The sequence below is a fragment of the Lissotriton helveticus genome, chromosome 8 (genome assembly GCF_964261635.1).
Source record: "Lissotriton helveticus chromosome 8, aLisHel1.1, whole genome shotgun sequence".
Lineage (NCBI taxonomy): Eukaryota > Metazoa > Chordata > Amphibia > Caudata > Salamandridae > Lissotriton > Lissotriton helveticus.
The window spans coordinates 1595553100-1595569801 of NC_136069.1; the positions used below are offsets into that span (position 1 = coordinate 1595553100).

The 16702-nt window shown below is 47.3% G+C and overlaps 1 protein-coding gene across 11 annotated transcripts in view; it reads left to right on the plus strand.

Moving 5' to 3' along the window:
* The window catches only part of NUMA1 (nuclear mitotic apparatus protein 1), an 832005-nt gene that overhangs the window by 199775 nt on the left and 615528 nt on the right, over positions 1–16702 (plus strand). For all 11 annotated transcript variants that reach the window (XM_078658631.1, XM_078658637.1, XM_078658630.1 and 8 more), the window contains exon 6: positions 3700–3780. In XM_078658631.1, the coding sequence (XP_078514757.1) occupies positions 3700–3780 (81 nt within the window). The remainder of the gene's footprint in view (positions 1–3699; positions 3781–16702) is intronic.

Consider the following 16702-nt stretch of genomic DNA (forward strand, 5'->3'; position numbering starts at 1 on the left):
ATAGGACGAGACCTAATGATGGTGGTCTTCAACTAAGATGTAATTAAATTGAGGCTATCTGGAGAATGAGACAAGAGCTTTTTACCGTATAAGATAGTCATGCCTCCTGTGAATACAACACCATACCTAAAGAATACTATAGAGTTTCCTCCAGAATGGAGAATCCAGTGCAGATTCTGATGCGCAAGTTGTGTGCTGCAGAATCTTCATGAAGAAGGCTAATATTGATGTGCCGAAGAGGCTAATGCTATTATTAGAGTTGTCCAACCGTTGACAGAGCTGTTTACTAAAGTGTCTGGAATTTTTTGTTTTTAAATGTGTGAATAGTTCGAGATGGGAACTAGGTATAATACAGAAAGAAATTTGAAGCTTCAGGCTTCCTTATGGTTCCCTGTGAACATGAATGCCTTATGTGAGATTTAGATAAACTGTTTTTCTCAGTTAGATTGTACCAGTGAGTTTTTAAGTAATGTTGGTGTGCTGATGTCAAAGTGATCGCTGGTAATGATTGTTCTTTACAGTTGTTTGAGACCTACTCAACTACCAGTGGAAGATTTTTGGCTGGTGTTTCTCCCTATAAAAGAATGTCTGAAGTATGATGCAGTGTACTTCTGGCGCGATAGTTCTATGAAAGAGTGGTTGATAAGATTATGAAAGATCTGTGATTTAGAAAATTGCCCCTCCCTTCTTTTCCTGTAGCCTTGGGCAAGATCTTTGGGTTCCAAAGTGTCATTCTTTTGTTTCCTTACAGCAATGTATAAAAAGTAACTTGTAGGTCTTCTTTCTTGCTCGTAATTGGAACCCAGCTCTTTTACTGTGCATCGGTCATTGCAGGCTCCAAAAAAGAATATCTGAAACTAAACTTTCAACTTAATAAAAGTTATGTCTGTTGCAGGTATGTGTTTTTCTATTAAAGGTGTCTCGGGTAACTGCAGCCTTTCATATTGAAGGGTGTGCTTTGTATAACACTTGAACTGATAGTGTTATTAACAGTTGGGCTTCGTCACACTGGCTGACACAGCAGGTTGGGTCCTTTATGTTTCCAAGTCTTATTTGATGTTAATAAAGGCTTTTCCAATTCTACGAAAAACGCCTCAATTTTCAATCGTTGGAGCCTTGCATTTTTTCCACAGCTGGGCTATTGCTGCATTGTGCGAGGGTTTACTTAAGAAGACCAGATGATTGAGACTCATATTTTTTATGGTAATGATTGAATTGATTACGGATCAAGTCAATGCAACGTGAATCAGAGGAAATCTGCCCATGTTACTCGGCACTCTAAGAACTCCATTGACCTCGAGTGGAGCAAACAATCTAATTTAAAATCCTGTCTCTAGTCTACAGAGGCTTTGTTGGAGAGGTACCTAAATACTTGTAGAAGCTTATCCCTGTCTATATCCGTTGGCATAGCTCTAGATCACGCGGCTCCAAGCATATTGTCCAAGTGAACTTCAGATGTACGCAAACAGATCAGTTTCAAGGGGGGAACATGGATCCCCTATTCTGGGCATTACCATATTTTTATGGGATGGAGATGGCTTCTCTAGGTGGAGCTACACTAAGGTGCAGCCACACTCCTCTCACAAAAGCCTTTAAACCTACCACTAACCAGGAATCCGTAGAAAAGAATCCAAGGTGGCTCACCCTGAAAAGCAATCTTGGTGACCGTAACATTTTGAGGTATCCCCAGTTTCGAGTGAAATAAAGTATCCAGAAAGTATTTGAGCTGTAGTTTAGGGGCATCTTGAATCAAAAAACATGGACAAAGAAAATTGTTAAGAGAAAAACATTAATGTCACCAGTGCTACTGCATTACTAGCCAGGCAACAGTCGTTTGTGGTGGACACAGGTATGATTTAGAATAACCCCTCGTGTAACTTTTCATGAGTGAGGCCCTTACAGTTTCCAGGATTTCCAAACCATTTGCAAAACCACAAATGAGTCGTACCTAGTTTAGATGAAGAATGCCTTCCGCCAAGTTCTTGCTACTTTGTTTTGGGGTGGAGACAGGAGTAAGTCGAAAGGTGTAGGTGGTAACTCATTCCATTGATGACTTGGGTGCAAAAACACAAAAGGTTACACGTTTAATATCTCGTTGGCAATTATCTTGCCCCTCTTAAATCTATCACCTGCAGAAAGATAAATAAAGTAGAAAATCATGAGTGGTGATGGATGTTGGGAGAGTGGAGCATTAGAGCAGCAACCCAGAAGGTTGAGTGAACAGTAGCTCCTAAAAAGTGCCAATCCAATTCCAGAAAAATACTGTATCACTCTGAACTTCAGCACAAGCATCCAGGTTGGAGGAAGACTTTTGTTCTGTGTAGAATAATGGGAGAATATTTGTTCAGACAAATGGATACTACAGTATTGCAAGACTGCCATATTTAATTTAAGAACTAAACACCCCACACAGTACAGCCTAAAAACAAGACTTGGAAAATTGGCATGAAAGACCTTTTATTATTCCTGTTCAAAGCAATGAAAGTGGTTTCGGTTGCAGCGGACAAACACAGGTGTGCACCAAAAGCAAAAAAAGTCCTAGGTTTAGCTGTTCAGGATGCTATGGAGTGCATATTTCTCAGTATGTTACTCTAAAACACCTAATTTATCTACCCATACATTAGAAAGCACGTCCAGTGTGAGATTTACAGTCTGCGTAAATGATAAAATCACATGGGTGTTGGCAAAATGTCTTTCATTGGTCGCTGTCCATTGCTGAGGAAGGAGCAATAAATGCGGGTTCTACCTGCACAGCCAGTAAATCTTTCCTCTTCCCTCTTACTATTGTCCTTATCGGATGTTCTTTGAATAACCAGAATGTGATGTAATTAATTGAGCGTAAGTATTTTTGGCTTAAAAGCTTGATGTTCCTGGAATGTGTAGAATATATTCATGAAAAGATACTCCCCATTATAACTCAAGCCAGCTTCCTCCACTCTATCACAAACACAATGCACACACCTTTTTCAACCCTCCAGTCCTTAACTTCCTTTGTTGTTCAGATTTTCTAAACTACGTATTGCACCCCTTTCTCATACTGTCTGCAGCTTATGTGCTTTGTGAAACTCTACTATCCCCCAGGCCTTCGTTGCATGTTGCCCAAAATTCGCTAAGTAAATACTGAAAAATGGAAAATCTCATTGGTTCAATCACTGAAATGAAGTTGAAAAGTATTCCTAGTCATCATTGACCTTATCTGTCATGTCAGAGGAAGGTTTCATCTTATTTACTATCTGTTGCAGTTTACCACTGTGGCTATTGAAATACCTACATCTACATAGTCCCCAATGCACTTCATTATATTGGACCATCCTACAAGAATGACCTCACCACCATAAGCTACAAAGTACTAGGGATTGGTAAACTTATTAGTGGTAATGAGCGATGCAGTGTGAGGAGCACTTAAGTACTGGCGGCATCCTTCATTGGTGCCATCAATCCACCTGCCTCTGCTCAAACTGTGTATGGGTTTTGTTTGTCTCAGTCAAGTGCTATTGCTTTAGGTAAGTATACTTAATTACACCTGGCAAAGCACCTTGGACAAGGAGTAGATTATTTTTGATTGGGGATTTTGGTTATACAGTGAATTTAGCAAATTATGGGGAAACCATTCTAACAGGTCAATGTTTTCCTTTTCCGAAAGTACTGAATACTACTTGGCGTTTTCAGTTTAAGGTTTTCATATTTGTTTTGTTGTAGGTCATTGCACTTCTCCTTTATTACTCTACAATGAGCAATACAGGGCCTATGGAAATCCAGGAACTTGGCTTCAATATTCAGGTGAATTTTAGTTTGATATTTATATTGAAAGTAACCTTTTGGTTTTGATTTTCTATACTTTAATCCCTATGTCATTTAACCAGTACAGTCTTTAAATGAAAAATTGAATGCAAACATAATATAGTAGAATTTTTCTTTGTGATTCATGTATTTTATTGATTCACTTTATTGTACACATATGCACACTTGAGACAATTTTTTTTGTATTTTCAAACATGTCGGTTTCTAAAATATTGGCAACTCACGGTTAACCAATCAGTTTCCTCGGGGCAATCCATTCTCATTAGCACTTAACCAGCGAGTAAAACATGCAACTATTAAACCATATTTGTACAAAATGTATTTATAACAAACTTCTAAATGAACATGTTCATTATTACACCATTTCAAATTGACTTGCAATCAGTGTCCCTCAATTCAATTCAGGCCATCTGTAGAGAGCACAGATACCTCGGGAGAGGTGTCCCCTACCTAGCGACTAGCCCGAAGGGAGGAAGGAAAAGGGCAAGTTACTTAGCATTCAGATCTGTGTCAAACAAGATGGTTTTGAGCTTGCTTCTGAAGGCTGTTTCCTAAAAAATGCAGCGAAGACTGAGAGGCAGTGCTTTTTAGGTCTCGCCTACGCAGCGCGCATGCGCTGCATAGGAGGGCCTTTAGCTGGCCCTCTGCTCATTTACAAGCACACGCTTGTGGCGGCATCCACCTTGCGGGAGCAAGCACGGGCGCACCACAAGCAAGAGTGAAGTGCTTGAAAATGAGTAGACTGCTCTCCTAAGCGCGTGCACCACTCGCGGGCTCACCACCTGCCCCCCCCCCCCCCGCTCACAACAATTAACTTGCAGGGCCGCGCGTGTGTTTCAACCCTTGTTTTCTTGACTATTGTTTTGAAGCAAACAAAAATTTGTTTGGCTATTACTAGTCCAGTGCGGGTCTCATGACACCAATTCCTTCCAATAGGATTAATAGTTTCATCCGGGCCACCCAGGGTGAGCATCGCTGCAAGGCTAGAGCGACGATTCACAAAAATGCGCCGAAATCGAGCCAGCGGACTAATTGGAAGCAAACAGTGCTCTGTTGCCCCCAGACACCCCTCACAATTTCACAACTTCTCCCCAAACACCGCTAACTGCTGCAGAATTCAGACTGTGTCGTGGTGACGAGTTATGTACCTGGGAGATTACCAACAGACAGGACTGCAGTCCGCTAATCCCACCTAATCAGACGCGACATAGATTGCTAACAGGTCTTGCATACAGCCCTTTTCCATTACTCGTGATGTGTTCAGTTGAAGCAGATACTCACTGAGAGGTGTATTTCTTCCCCCAGGCACTCGGAGAATGAACGCTCAAACCTGCGCCACGTTCCTCCATTCTGATCCTTTGTGGACCTGAGCCGATTTAGAGAAAATTATCATCCTCTTATGAGTAACCGCCTAGCTCCTCCTCTGACACGCCCAAAGCAAGGGCTTAAAGCTCAGTCAGCAGATTTCCCATACCTGACCCACTATCAGTCCATTTGGGGAAAACCAGATTTAAAACTGAATTCTAGAAGTCATTGCCAGCTGAACCAGATATGCCCCTTTAATTCAATGATGTATTATCCGTCACCACATCAGGAAGCATGTTAAAAAGTACATGCATATTCTCAAAAACCTACTTTCTTTGCTCTATGCATTTAATGCTACACATTTACACCTGTCCCGTCTATCTTAAATCAAAGTATCAAAAAAAGGATCTGGGCTTTTAAACAGGAGCCATGGCATAGGGTATTAAACTACAGGGGCTACAGTGGCTGCATTAATAATAAAGTTCCAGAGTTTTTTTTTTAAACTCTATTTTCAAATTTTCATCGGGGTACACACAGAGAAGATACATCAAGAGTTCACACATCAGTTCGTCTGTACATGATGGATACATAGAGCACAGGGGTGGATAATACATTGGGTAGGTGAAATCAATCATGGGCACGGTGCAATATCTGCAACATTACATTGTAAAGCAGACATATACATAAACAAACGGCAGCCACCTGTACATGTTCGACAATATCCCCCCAAAGGCATCAGCATCCCCGGACCCGTGACAGCATATAAATGCACAGGCTATATAACGCTCTTTTTTTAGAATTCCAATACTTCTACAGCGTGCACAGCTGACCATTCTGCAAGTACAGCAACGATACATTATGAAAGCATCCCCGCTGACATCGAGTCCAGACCAATGTAAGTCCCAACATCTCCTCCATACAAGAACAGGGCCCAGCAGGCAACGCATGGAGAGGGGGGGATGGGGGGAGGGATGGGGGGATGGGACACGGGGGGTACATTTAGTCCAGTGTCAGTGTGCCTGCGCTTGCAAGTAGCATTTCAACGGGGCCCAGATGTCCGTCGGCCGAGAGGCAACAGGCATGAGTTCAGCAAACGTTAATAACAGTTCTTGGCAATATATAAGGTCATGTAGCCACTCTTTGAATTTCGGCGCCCGCCCCTACCCCATCTACAAGCTACTCTTAATTTGGCCATAAGTAGCGCCAGCGCCACAAATTTACGCTAGGCTGCTGGAATGGGTTCGACATAGCCCAACAAAGCAAGCACTGGGGATGGTTCTAGGTCAATATGAATCATTTGAGATAGTGCCTCAATAACATGCAACCAGTATGCATTCACCACACTGCAGGACCATGCTAAGTGTAAGAAGTCGGCGCCCGGGGCATGGCATCTGGCACACTCATCTGAGTCTCGTAACTGGTACCTATGGAGGCGAACAGGCGTGTAGTAGAGCCTATGAAGGAATTTGTAATGAATGATCTGAAACCTACTACTCGAGGAAATGCGCTCGGTCTGTTGTGTACAAAAATCCCATGGTCTGTCTGTCAGCACCACACCCAGTTCCAGATCCCATTTGGTTCTTGCTACAGGATGCGGTAGCTCCCTCAGGGCTTGTGTTCTGTAAATTGTCGAAACAAGTTTTTTAGGTGCAGCATCCTGGAGTATGCGGTGTAATGGCACAAGTGCAGGGGGCTCCGCGGGAAAGTCGGGTGTAAATGACCTGAGGCCTTGACGCGACCTGAGGCCTTGACGCAACCTAAGATAAAGAAAGGTGTCAAGAGGCGTACGTGGTATGTCTTGAAACAAATGGTCTATCGCACGAAAAACCCCCTCGTGGTACAAGTCTCCCCATGTTTTGATGTGTGTGCGCTTGGGCAGTCTCCGGAATACAGCCTCCTGCAAGAGTGGCATTTCGGGATGATATGTAAGCGGCAAAAGTGGCGAATACAGCATAGGCGCATGCAAGCTTTTTCCTATCCAGGTCCAGGCATAGACCGTGCTTGTCACCGTTGTCGGAGTCTTGTCCCTGCCAGGAGTGAGTCAGGTATCGCTTGGTCAATAGGGACCGGATGGGTCAGCCAATGTTCTGCCGCCACCTGAGGCATGTATCTAGGCGGGTACATCCAGTAGAAAGCGTACTGTGCTTGAGCACTATAATAATACAATTCGAAGTCAGGGAGTCCAAAGCCCCCCTGTATGTACGGCCTGATGAGTATCTCCCACTTAAGTCTTGGCGTCTTACCGCCCCATACCAAACTGGACAATTCTGAACGCAAGTGCCGGAAGAAATACCTTCCGGGATAGAAGGGGATATTCAAAAACAAATAAAGTAACTGCAGCAGCACTACCATCTTAAGGAGGCTCTGCCAGCCATGGAGAGTGGCAGCGCAATCCATCGCGTAATGGCCTCCGATATAAGAACCATGGTCGCCCCATAGTTAAGCCGCATTAGTGCATCCCTGTCCCTAGATATTTGAATCCCTAAATATTTGAAGTCATCTTCACATCAAGGTATGGGATAATCCATGGGGAAAGGAGACGCGGCAGCTGTGAGGGGAAATAAGCAAGACTTACTCCAGTTTATTTGGACTCCTGAAAGTCCACCAAACCGTACAAATTCTCTGAGTATGGTATTCAAGTTCTGATGGGGGTCGCGAACATAAAGCGCTATATCATCCGCGTAGAGGGAAACAAGAATCTGTCTCATATTACAGTGCAATCCCAACTCCTTATGATGCCGCAATTTAGCTGCCAGTGGCTCAACCGCTATGGCAAACAATAGGGGCGACAACGGGCAGCCCTGGCGCGTACCTCTCGTGATTGGCAGTTCTTGTGACACTTTCCCATTAATATGTACTCTGGCTGTAGGCGAGTCATATAGCAACTTAATCCAGGATAAAAAAATAGGCGGAAATCCCATACGTCTCAGGATAGCAAAGACATAATCCCTCTCTAGCGAGTCGAATGCTTTTGTGGCATCCAGAAAAATAGCCGCCATGGGTAGGTTGTCCGATACATTATTCATGACAGTAAAAAGGGTACGCATATTGTGTGAGGTGGCCCTGCCTGGGACAAACCCCACTTGGTCAGGCAATATTAAAGTTGGCATGAGAAGGTTGAGGCGATTGGCAACAAGTTTCGCCAGTATTTTGACATCCCAGTTCAGCAGTGACAGTGGTCTATAGGAGTCGCAGCTTTGCGGTGGCTTCCCAGGTTTCAAAAGGGATATAATTAAAGCTTCTCGCATAGATGGAGGTAGGTGACCTACTTCTAGTGCATCTTCGTAGACCTCCCTCAGCACTGGGGCCGTAAAATCAATGTAAGTTTTGTAAAACTCAATTGGGATGCCATCTCGCCCGGTAGCCTTGCCTGATTGCATGTGCATAATAGCGTCTCTAACTTCATCCATTTCAAACGGGGAACTAAGGAACTGTTGCTGCGCGTCACTTAACCAGGCCAGTGAGATATCATCTAGTCATCTAATTCTAGCTTGCCTGTGCGAGTTGTAGTATATACCGCAGTGTAGTGTGAAACAAATGCATTCAGGATAGAGGCAGTATCTCAGTAGACCACACACCGTTCAGTCCCTACATTTCCAAGATAACATTCCTCCGCCTCGCCATTTTGGACATGGCGGCAAGGGCCTTACCCGGTCTCTCACCCTCGCCATAGCGGCGAGCCGTCCAATATCGCCCCCTGAACTTGACCTCTCTATCCGCTCTTTCCACGTAGGACGTCAGTTTTTCACGTATGTTTTTTTGGACTGCCCCATCTGGACAAGCTGCCCGAGAAGACTCAAGAGATTTAAGTTGGGTTTCAAGATCCCGCAGCGTAGTGTGAATACTCTTTAACATCCCAGACCCCTTCGCTTTACAGATCCAGCGCAAAGTGACCCTAAAGGCCTCCCATATGGTCTCAACCTTGTCAACCTTGCTTTTGTTACGCTCAAAGAAGTCGAGAGCCTCTTCCCTAAGTTCCTCCTGAAATGCAGCATCAATTAGCATAGTTGGTTCCATGCGCCAGTTGGGACGCAGCGGGCCGAGTTCTTCAGCGTTCAGTGTCAGGTGTACCGGGCGTGATCTGAGTAAGTGCGAGGTAAGTGTCTTACAGCAGTCATAGGACACAGAGCAGGGGACGAAAATATGTAAACCAATCGCGCCCATGATGCAGCGTGCGCGGTGAAGTGTGTGCCCTCACATGTGTTCGGGTGATGGTGTCTCCAAGCATCTATCAGGCCGCCCTCTCCAAGTATGCTATGCAACTCGGCCCGCGCCCTGGTGTAATGATGGGGTGCCGGATGTGATCTATCCATTTCTGATAGATACATCTGCCGTGTGGATTCCCCACCTTGTGAATACCCCTTGCGTCAGCAACATTCGGAAATTCTTTTTTTCGTAGCCTCGCGCCGACGTGGACTCCTGACGTCATAGAGACACGACCTCGCTCGCGACTCCGCTGACGTCACCGACGCCTATAACAGGCCCACGCCGGCGTGATGACATCAGTTCCCTTTTTTCCGCGTCGTCGACGCTAACGGTTTCGGGATACCCTGTAGCCATTAGTACATTGTTACTTCGTTTCTTCGATTCTCCATTCTCAAATATTTCTGTTCTGTTGTCATGTCGACAAAAGACCGGGTTTAAGCCTTGCAGAGAATGCGGGAAGATGATGTACGTTACGGACCCTCACCAAGACTGTATCTGGTGTTTAAGCTCGGATCATGACGTCGAGGATTGTTCATCTTGTCAAAAGATGAATCCGAAGGCTCTTCGTGAGAGGGAATCTAAACTTCTTGTTGCCAAACTTAAAGCAAGTAAGGTTAAAAAATCCTCAAAGCGTCCGAAGAAGTCGAGGTCGAGATCCAGGTCAAGGTCTCGAGAGGCGTCGGCCTCGAAGTCATCGTCCGGTCATGCTTCTGGTTCCCACAAGAAGCATAAGAAGAGGAGACACGGATCACGTCATCATTCCAGATCAGTCTCCCAAAAGGATGAAGTCGAAGGTTATTCCTACTCATGAGCCGGTAGGTGAGGCTTCACCTTCGGAGTCGGTGGTCCATTCTCCGACTCCTGTTCCAGATCCGACTCCGACTCCGTCTCCGGCTCCATCTCCGGCTCCGGAAGACGCCGATGGAGTTCCTGTTGAGGAAGGGACTTCGAATCCTGTTGAGGAAGCAGATTCTAATGTGCCTCGTGGTCAGCCTGAGCATCCACCATTCCCGAATCCAGGTCAGGACCCTTCTGCGTTTTTAAACGCGATGTATGGTGTTTTCTCGAGGTCGTGGTACCCCTCTGGAGCACCTTCGGGTCCCATGGGTCCGATGGCTTTCAATTTGGGTGTTCCACACTCGTATGCTCCGGCACCCTTCATGCTGTATATGCCGGCTCCGACTCCGTTGTGGCAGTACCAAGCTCCACCGAGGTCGACGCCGGCTCGGCCGAAGTCGACGACTCCGGTCCCGGCGTCACCAACTCCCTTGGATTCTATGGGGCAGCCTTCTAAGCCCTCGGATTCGATTCCGAAGTCTGCTCCGGCGCCGTCGAATTCGGCGTTGGATTCGGCTGCACTTCGAGTCAAAATGAGGTCTCGTAGAGAGGCTCAACGGCTTCTGGAGGAGCGTAGAGTTACTGATTCATCTTCTGAGGTGGAAGAAGGTGAATTGGAAGGGGATTGTTTCGAGGACCTGGCGGATGCTAGTGGTCTTGAGTTTTCACCGGAGTGGTCTTTGCCTTCTGGATCTGATGCTCCCTCCAGAGATGTCCAACCTTATCATGTTGTCATGAAGAAGGCAGCAGGACTTTTAGGTCTGACTTTGCCCTCTGTCGAGTTTAAATCGAATTTGTTGACAGAGGTTCTCCATTCTCCTAGTTCATCAGTGGAACCTTTGCTCCCATTAAACGATGCCTTAAAGGATCCTATAATGGAGGTTTGGAAAAAGCCTTTTTCTGCTCCTGCAGTTGCAAAGAGTGTGGCTAGGAGGTATAGAGTGGCTCCTGAGGATCCTGCTTTCTTATCTTCGCATCCTTCACCTGAAAGTTTGGTGATTCAGGCCGCTTGCTCTAAGAAGTCTGTTGGGGCTTTTCCGCAGGTGCCTGGCGACAAAGAGGCAAAGAAACAAGATCAGGTCGCGAAGAAGATTTTTTCTTCGTCCAGCATGGCTTTGAAGTCTTCTAACGCCACTTGCCTCATGGGAAGGTACATCCCTGCTCTTATGGACTCTATAAGATCTTTGGTCCCTAAGGTTCCTGAAGCTAGTAGAAAGGACTTTGAAGAGGCTTTATCTGACACTCAGGCAGCGGCTCGTCAGGTCATCCAAAGTGGACTTGATACAACAGATTCTGTGGCAAGAATTATGGGCACGGCGGTTGCCACGAGGCGTTCAGCCTGGTTGAAGTCATCTGACTTCTCAGCGGATGTGCAGTCTGCATTATTGGATTTGCCTTTCGATGGCGAGGGGCTTTTTGGAAAGAAGGCAGACGCGGCTTCGGAGAGATTCAAGGACAGCAGGGCAACTGCTAGATCTCTGGGCCTTCAGGTCAGGGGTTCTACGACCAGGAAGTTTAGAGGGTTTGGTCGCTCTTCCTTTCGGTCGTATAGACCAGCTCAGCAGCAGCAGCAACAACAGCAGCAGAATACCTTGTATAGGTCTTACAGAGGGAAACCGAGATCACGTCCTCGAGGTCGTCAGGTCTCTTCCTCCTCCACCTCCTCCAACCCCCCAGCCACAGAAAAGCAGCCCTAGATCCGCCATTCAGGATCATGTGGGTCCAGTGGGGGGCCGGCTTACCTACTTTCTACGAGATTGGGAATCGGTTACATCAGATCTTTGGGTTCTCAATCTCGTAGAGAATGGGTATGCCCTTCCCTTTCGGGAATTCCCTCCCAATTACCCTCCTTGCCAGGGATATTGCTCAGAGGAACATCTGTTACTCCTACAGGAGGAAGTCCAAACACTTTTGAGAAAAGGTGCGATAGAAGTGGTTCCAGAGCAGGAAAGGGGTCAGGGATGCTACTCCCGGTATTTCCTGATTCCCAAAAAGGATGGCAGGCTTCGTCCGATCCTAGATCTCAGGATCTTGAATTTTTATCTGAAGCAGGAGAAATTCAAGATGCTCACCCTTGCTCAGGTTCTTCAGGCTCTGCTGGAAGAAGACTGGATGGTGTCACTCGACTTGCAGGATGCGTACTTTCACATCCCAATCCTGAAGTCACACTGGAGGTATCTCCGTTTTACGGTTGGGTCACAACACTACCAGTTTGCGGTCCTTCCGTTTGGACTTACTACTGCACCTCGGGTCTTCACCAAGGTGATGGCAGTGGTTGCGGCGCATCTCAGAAGATCGGGGATTCCGGTATTCCCGTATCTGGACGATTGGCTGATCAAAGCAGAGTCGTCAGAGGTTGTGCTTCATCATCTGCAGGAGACAACCCAGTTGTTGTACAGGTTGGGTTTTTCAATAAATGTACCCAAGTCTCACCTGGTGCCCTCCCAGCGTAACCTGTTCATAGGTGCAGTACTGGACACAACCGTATGTCGCGCATTCCCTCCCCCTCAAAGGATTCGCGACATACGGGAGATGATTCCTTTATTTTACAATGGAGCGGTTGTTCCAGTCCTGAAGGTCCTTCGCCTGCTCGGTCTGATGGCTTCATGCATACTGTTGGTCAACCATGCACACTGGCACATGAGGGCGCTCCAGTGGTGCCTCCGCAAGCAGTGGTATCAGGACAGCGGAGATCTCAGGGAGTCAGTGAGGATCTCCGGAGAAGCTGCAGCGGATCTGTCTTGGTGGGGCGTGGAAGGCAATCTGTCCCAAGGAAAGCCTTTTCAACTTCCCCCATCGGTGGCCCCGGTGATATCGGATGCCTCCACTCTAGGGTGGGGTGCTCATCTGGGGGATCTGGAGGTCAAGGGCCTTTGGTCTCCAGAGGAAAGGTTGCTTCACATCAACCTTCTAGAATTGCGGGCGATACGTTTGGCGCTCAAGGCCTTCCTCCCTTCCCTTCGCGGTCAGTCGGTTCAGGTCCTAACGGACAACACGACCGCGATGTGGTATATCAACAAGCAGGGAGGAGTGGGGTCGCAGTGTCTCTGCAGAGAGGCTCTGCGTCTCTGGTCCTGGGCTCAGGACCATCAGATTTGTCTAATGGCGAATCATTTGGCCGGAGTGTTGAACGTTCGTGCAGACAGTCTCAGTCGGCAGTTCTCTGCCGACCACGAGTGGAGGCTTCACCCGGAGGTGGTTCACGACATCTTTCGGATGTGGGGGACTCCTCGGGTGGACCTGTTCGCCACTCACGAGAATGCGCACTGTCTGTCTTTCTGCAGTCTCCAGTATCCGATGCAAGGAGCCTTGGGGGATGCGTTTCAGTTGAGTTGGAAAGGTCAACTCCTTTACGCGTTTCACCCCATACCCTTGATTCCTCGGGTTCTGAGGAAGATTCGCCTAGACCGGGCCCAAGTCATATTGGTCGCCCCGGATTGGCCAAGAAGGGTGTGGTATACAGATCTTCTCCACCTCTCCTCTCACCCGCCGCTCCGTCTCCCTCACAGGGCAGACCTCCTCTCTCAGATGGAGGGGCAGGTTCTACACCCCCACCTCCAGGCATTGCACCTTCATGCCTGGAGATTGAGCGGGGCAACCTGATTTCTTTTTCCCTCCTGCCTGACGTTGTGGATGTCATCTTGTCAGCCAGGCGTGACTCCACTAAGTCCGTCTATTCTTATAGATGGGCGAAATTTGTCTCGTGGTGTGGGGAGAGGTCTATTGATCCTTTGAAGGCCCGTTTATCTCATGTTCTTCAGTTTGCCCTTTCTCTGGCGCAACAGGGTCTTGCCGTTGCTACAGTGAAGGGCTATCTTTCTGCGCTGTCAGCTTTTCTCTGTCTGCCTGACCAGCCTTCTCTTTTTAAGTCACCTGTGGTTTTAAGGTTCTTAAAGGGCCTTATTAATAAGTTTCCTCCTGTCCCTTTTATTGTGCCTCAGTGGGACTTGAATCTGGTCTTGACCTTCTTGATGGGTGCTCCTTTCGAGCCTCTCCACAAATGTCCCTTGAGGCTTCTTACCCTTAAAACGGTTTTCCTCGTGGCAATAACCTCGGCAAGGAGGGTAAGCGAGCTTCAAGCTCTTTGTCACAAGCCCCCTTTCTTGTCCATACATGCTGATCGAATGGTTCTCAGGACCAGGGCTGCTTTTCTGCCTAAGGTGGTAACTCCCTTCCACCTAGGACAATCCATTACTTTACCTTCCTTCTATCCACCCTTCTAAGGAGGAAGAGAGACTGCACCGTCTGGACCCTAAGAGGGCGGTGTCCTTTTACTTGGACAGATCCAAGGACTTTCGTTTGGAGGACCAGCTCTTCGTTGGATTTGCTGGCTGCAAGAAAGGGAGAGCGGTCCATAAAATAACTTTATCGAGATGGATCGTCCTCTGCATAAAGATCTGCTACTCTTTGGCCGGTAAGGAACCACCAGAGGGTATAAGGGCTCATTCAACTAGAGCTAAATCTTCGACCTCTGCATTGGCTAGAGGTGTGCCTGTTGAGGATATTTGTAGGGCGGCAACTTGGTCTTCCCTCCACACTTTCGCGAAGCATTACTGCTTAGACTCCGAAGTGAGGAGGGACGGTCACTTTGCGCGCTCTGTCCTTCAGGATTTCCTGGTCTAGAAGAGTGGACGCCCTCCTCCGGGAGTGGGGACTGCTGTGGGACTCTATTCACAAGGTGAGGAATCCACACGGCAGATGTATCTATCAGAAGAACAAGTTACTTACCTTCGGTAACGCTTTTTCTGGTAGATACTATATCTGCCTGTGGATTCCTCACTGACCCACCCGCCTCCCCGTTGTCCACTCTTCTTTGCCAGAGTTGCTGTATTGTAATGTATATATATATTTTGTTGTCAAGGAAATGTTCCATTTTCTTTCCTGCTTTTGCTTAACACTGTGTTTTGCCTTGATTATTGTGTACTATGTATACTTGTATATTTCTACTGTCATTGGTCCGTCCGTGTGCCTCGATGGCACGGAAAAAAGGGCGGAACTGATGTCATCACGCCGGCGTGGGCCTGTTATAGGCGTCGGTGACGTCAGCGGAGTCGCGAGCGAGGTCGTGTCTGTATGACGTCAGGAGTCCACTTCGGCGCGAGGCTACGAAAAAAAGAATTTCCGAATGTTGCTGAAGCAAGGGGTATTCACAAGGTGAGGAATCCACAGGCAGATATAGTATCTACCAGAAAAAGCGTTACCGAAGGTAAGTAACTTGTTCGTTCGGGTGATGCGATGTGTTGAAGTCGCCGCCCCAGAGTATATGATCAGGGCTGGCGCCGGCTATAGCGGCCCAGAGCTCGACAAAAAACTGAGGGTCATCGACATTAGGACCATAGCAGGTCACCAGCGCGACAGACAAGTGCCCCAAACAGCCCCACGCAATACAGTACCGTCCCTGCCCATCATTTCTCTCACCTACTAAGACAAAGGGTGTGCCTTTTTTCACAAGTATCATAGTCCCCCTGGCATAAGAGGAATAGGAGGAGAAGATCCGGTACTCAGCCCATTTGTTTGCAAAGGTGGTGGACACACCAGGCCTAAAGTGTGTTTCCTGTAAGAAGGCGATGTGGACATTGTGCCTATCTAAATACGACAATACCTGGCGTCTTTTCCATAGGTCACCCAACCCCCTCACATTCCAAGTAAGGACAGTCCGAGTATTTCCTGCCATGGGGAAGTCAAACCAATATTAGCAGTCCCATTACCACACAAGCCATGCAGCCATACATCTCTGCCATATACTGTAAGCTTATAACAACCTTTGTCAGGATAAGCCGTGTCCAAATGCTCCTCAGCCCATGTATCATCGGCGATGCTACAAATGGAACATCGCGCCAAAGTGCAAACCCAGAGTGTACCAACACAAAAACCTCCAACATTATAAATCCAACAAACCACTCTGCTAATTTCCCCCCCAATTCGTAACACAAACACAGTAACGCGGTACATGTTGCTGATCTGCCCTCCCCTCCTCCCATTGAGGCATCCCCAACTCGCCATAATAGTCTGTCCACCTACCATTCAACCCTCCTGGCAACATCAGCACACTCATCCCATTGGAAAAATTGCAATAATGTGAAATGACTGCAGGGGGCCAGGAGACAGTCGTACAGCCCCCATCCTGATCCTTCCCATATACTGACTTTGAAGTAGCACCTCCGGTCCACCACCTCCACCCCCCTCCCACTGAAGCAACCCCCAACTTGCCAGAAAACATTGCCCTCCCCCACCCACAAAACCGTCATCAACGCGATGACACATTGCAACAAAGGGTAACACCCATAGGGGGTCAGCATGAGATGGCCACACAACCACCGTCCCACTTCAGACCCTGGAATCTGTACAGCCAGCGGGCTCTGTCAGAAGAAGGGCGGCGGGGCCCGGAATACATTACCACCAGAAGCACTGTAAGCGTCCCATGGATAGTGAGCAAGCAATGTCTTCAGCCTCTCTCAAGTCTTAGAAGTGCCAGTCGCGCCAGTTTCCAGCTAGTGTGTCAACAATAGGTACGTTAATTTAGGCATTCTCATCTCCATCTTGCAGATCTTCG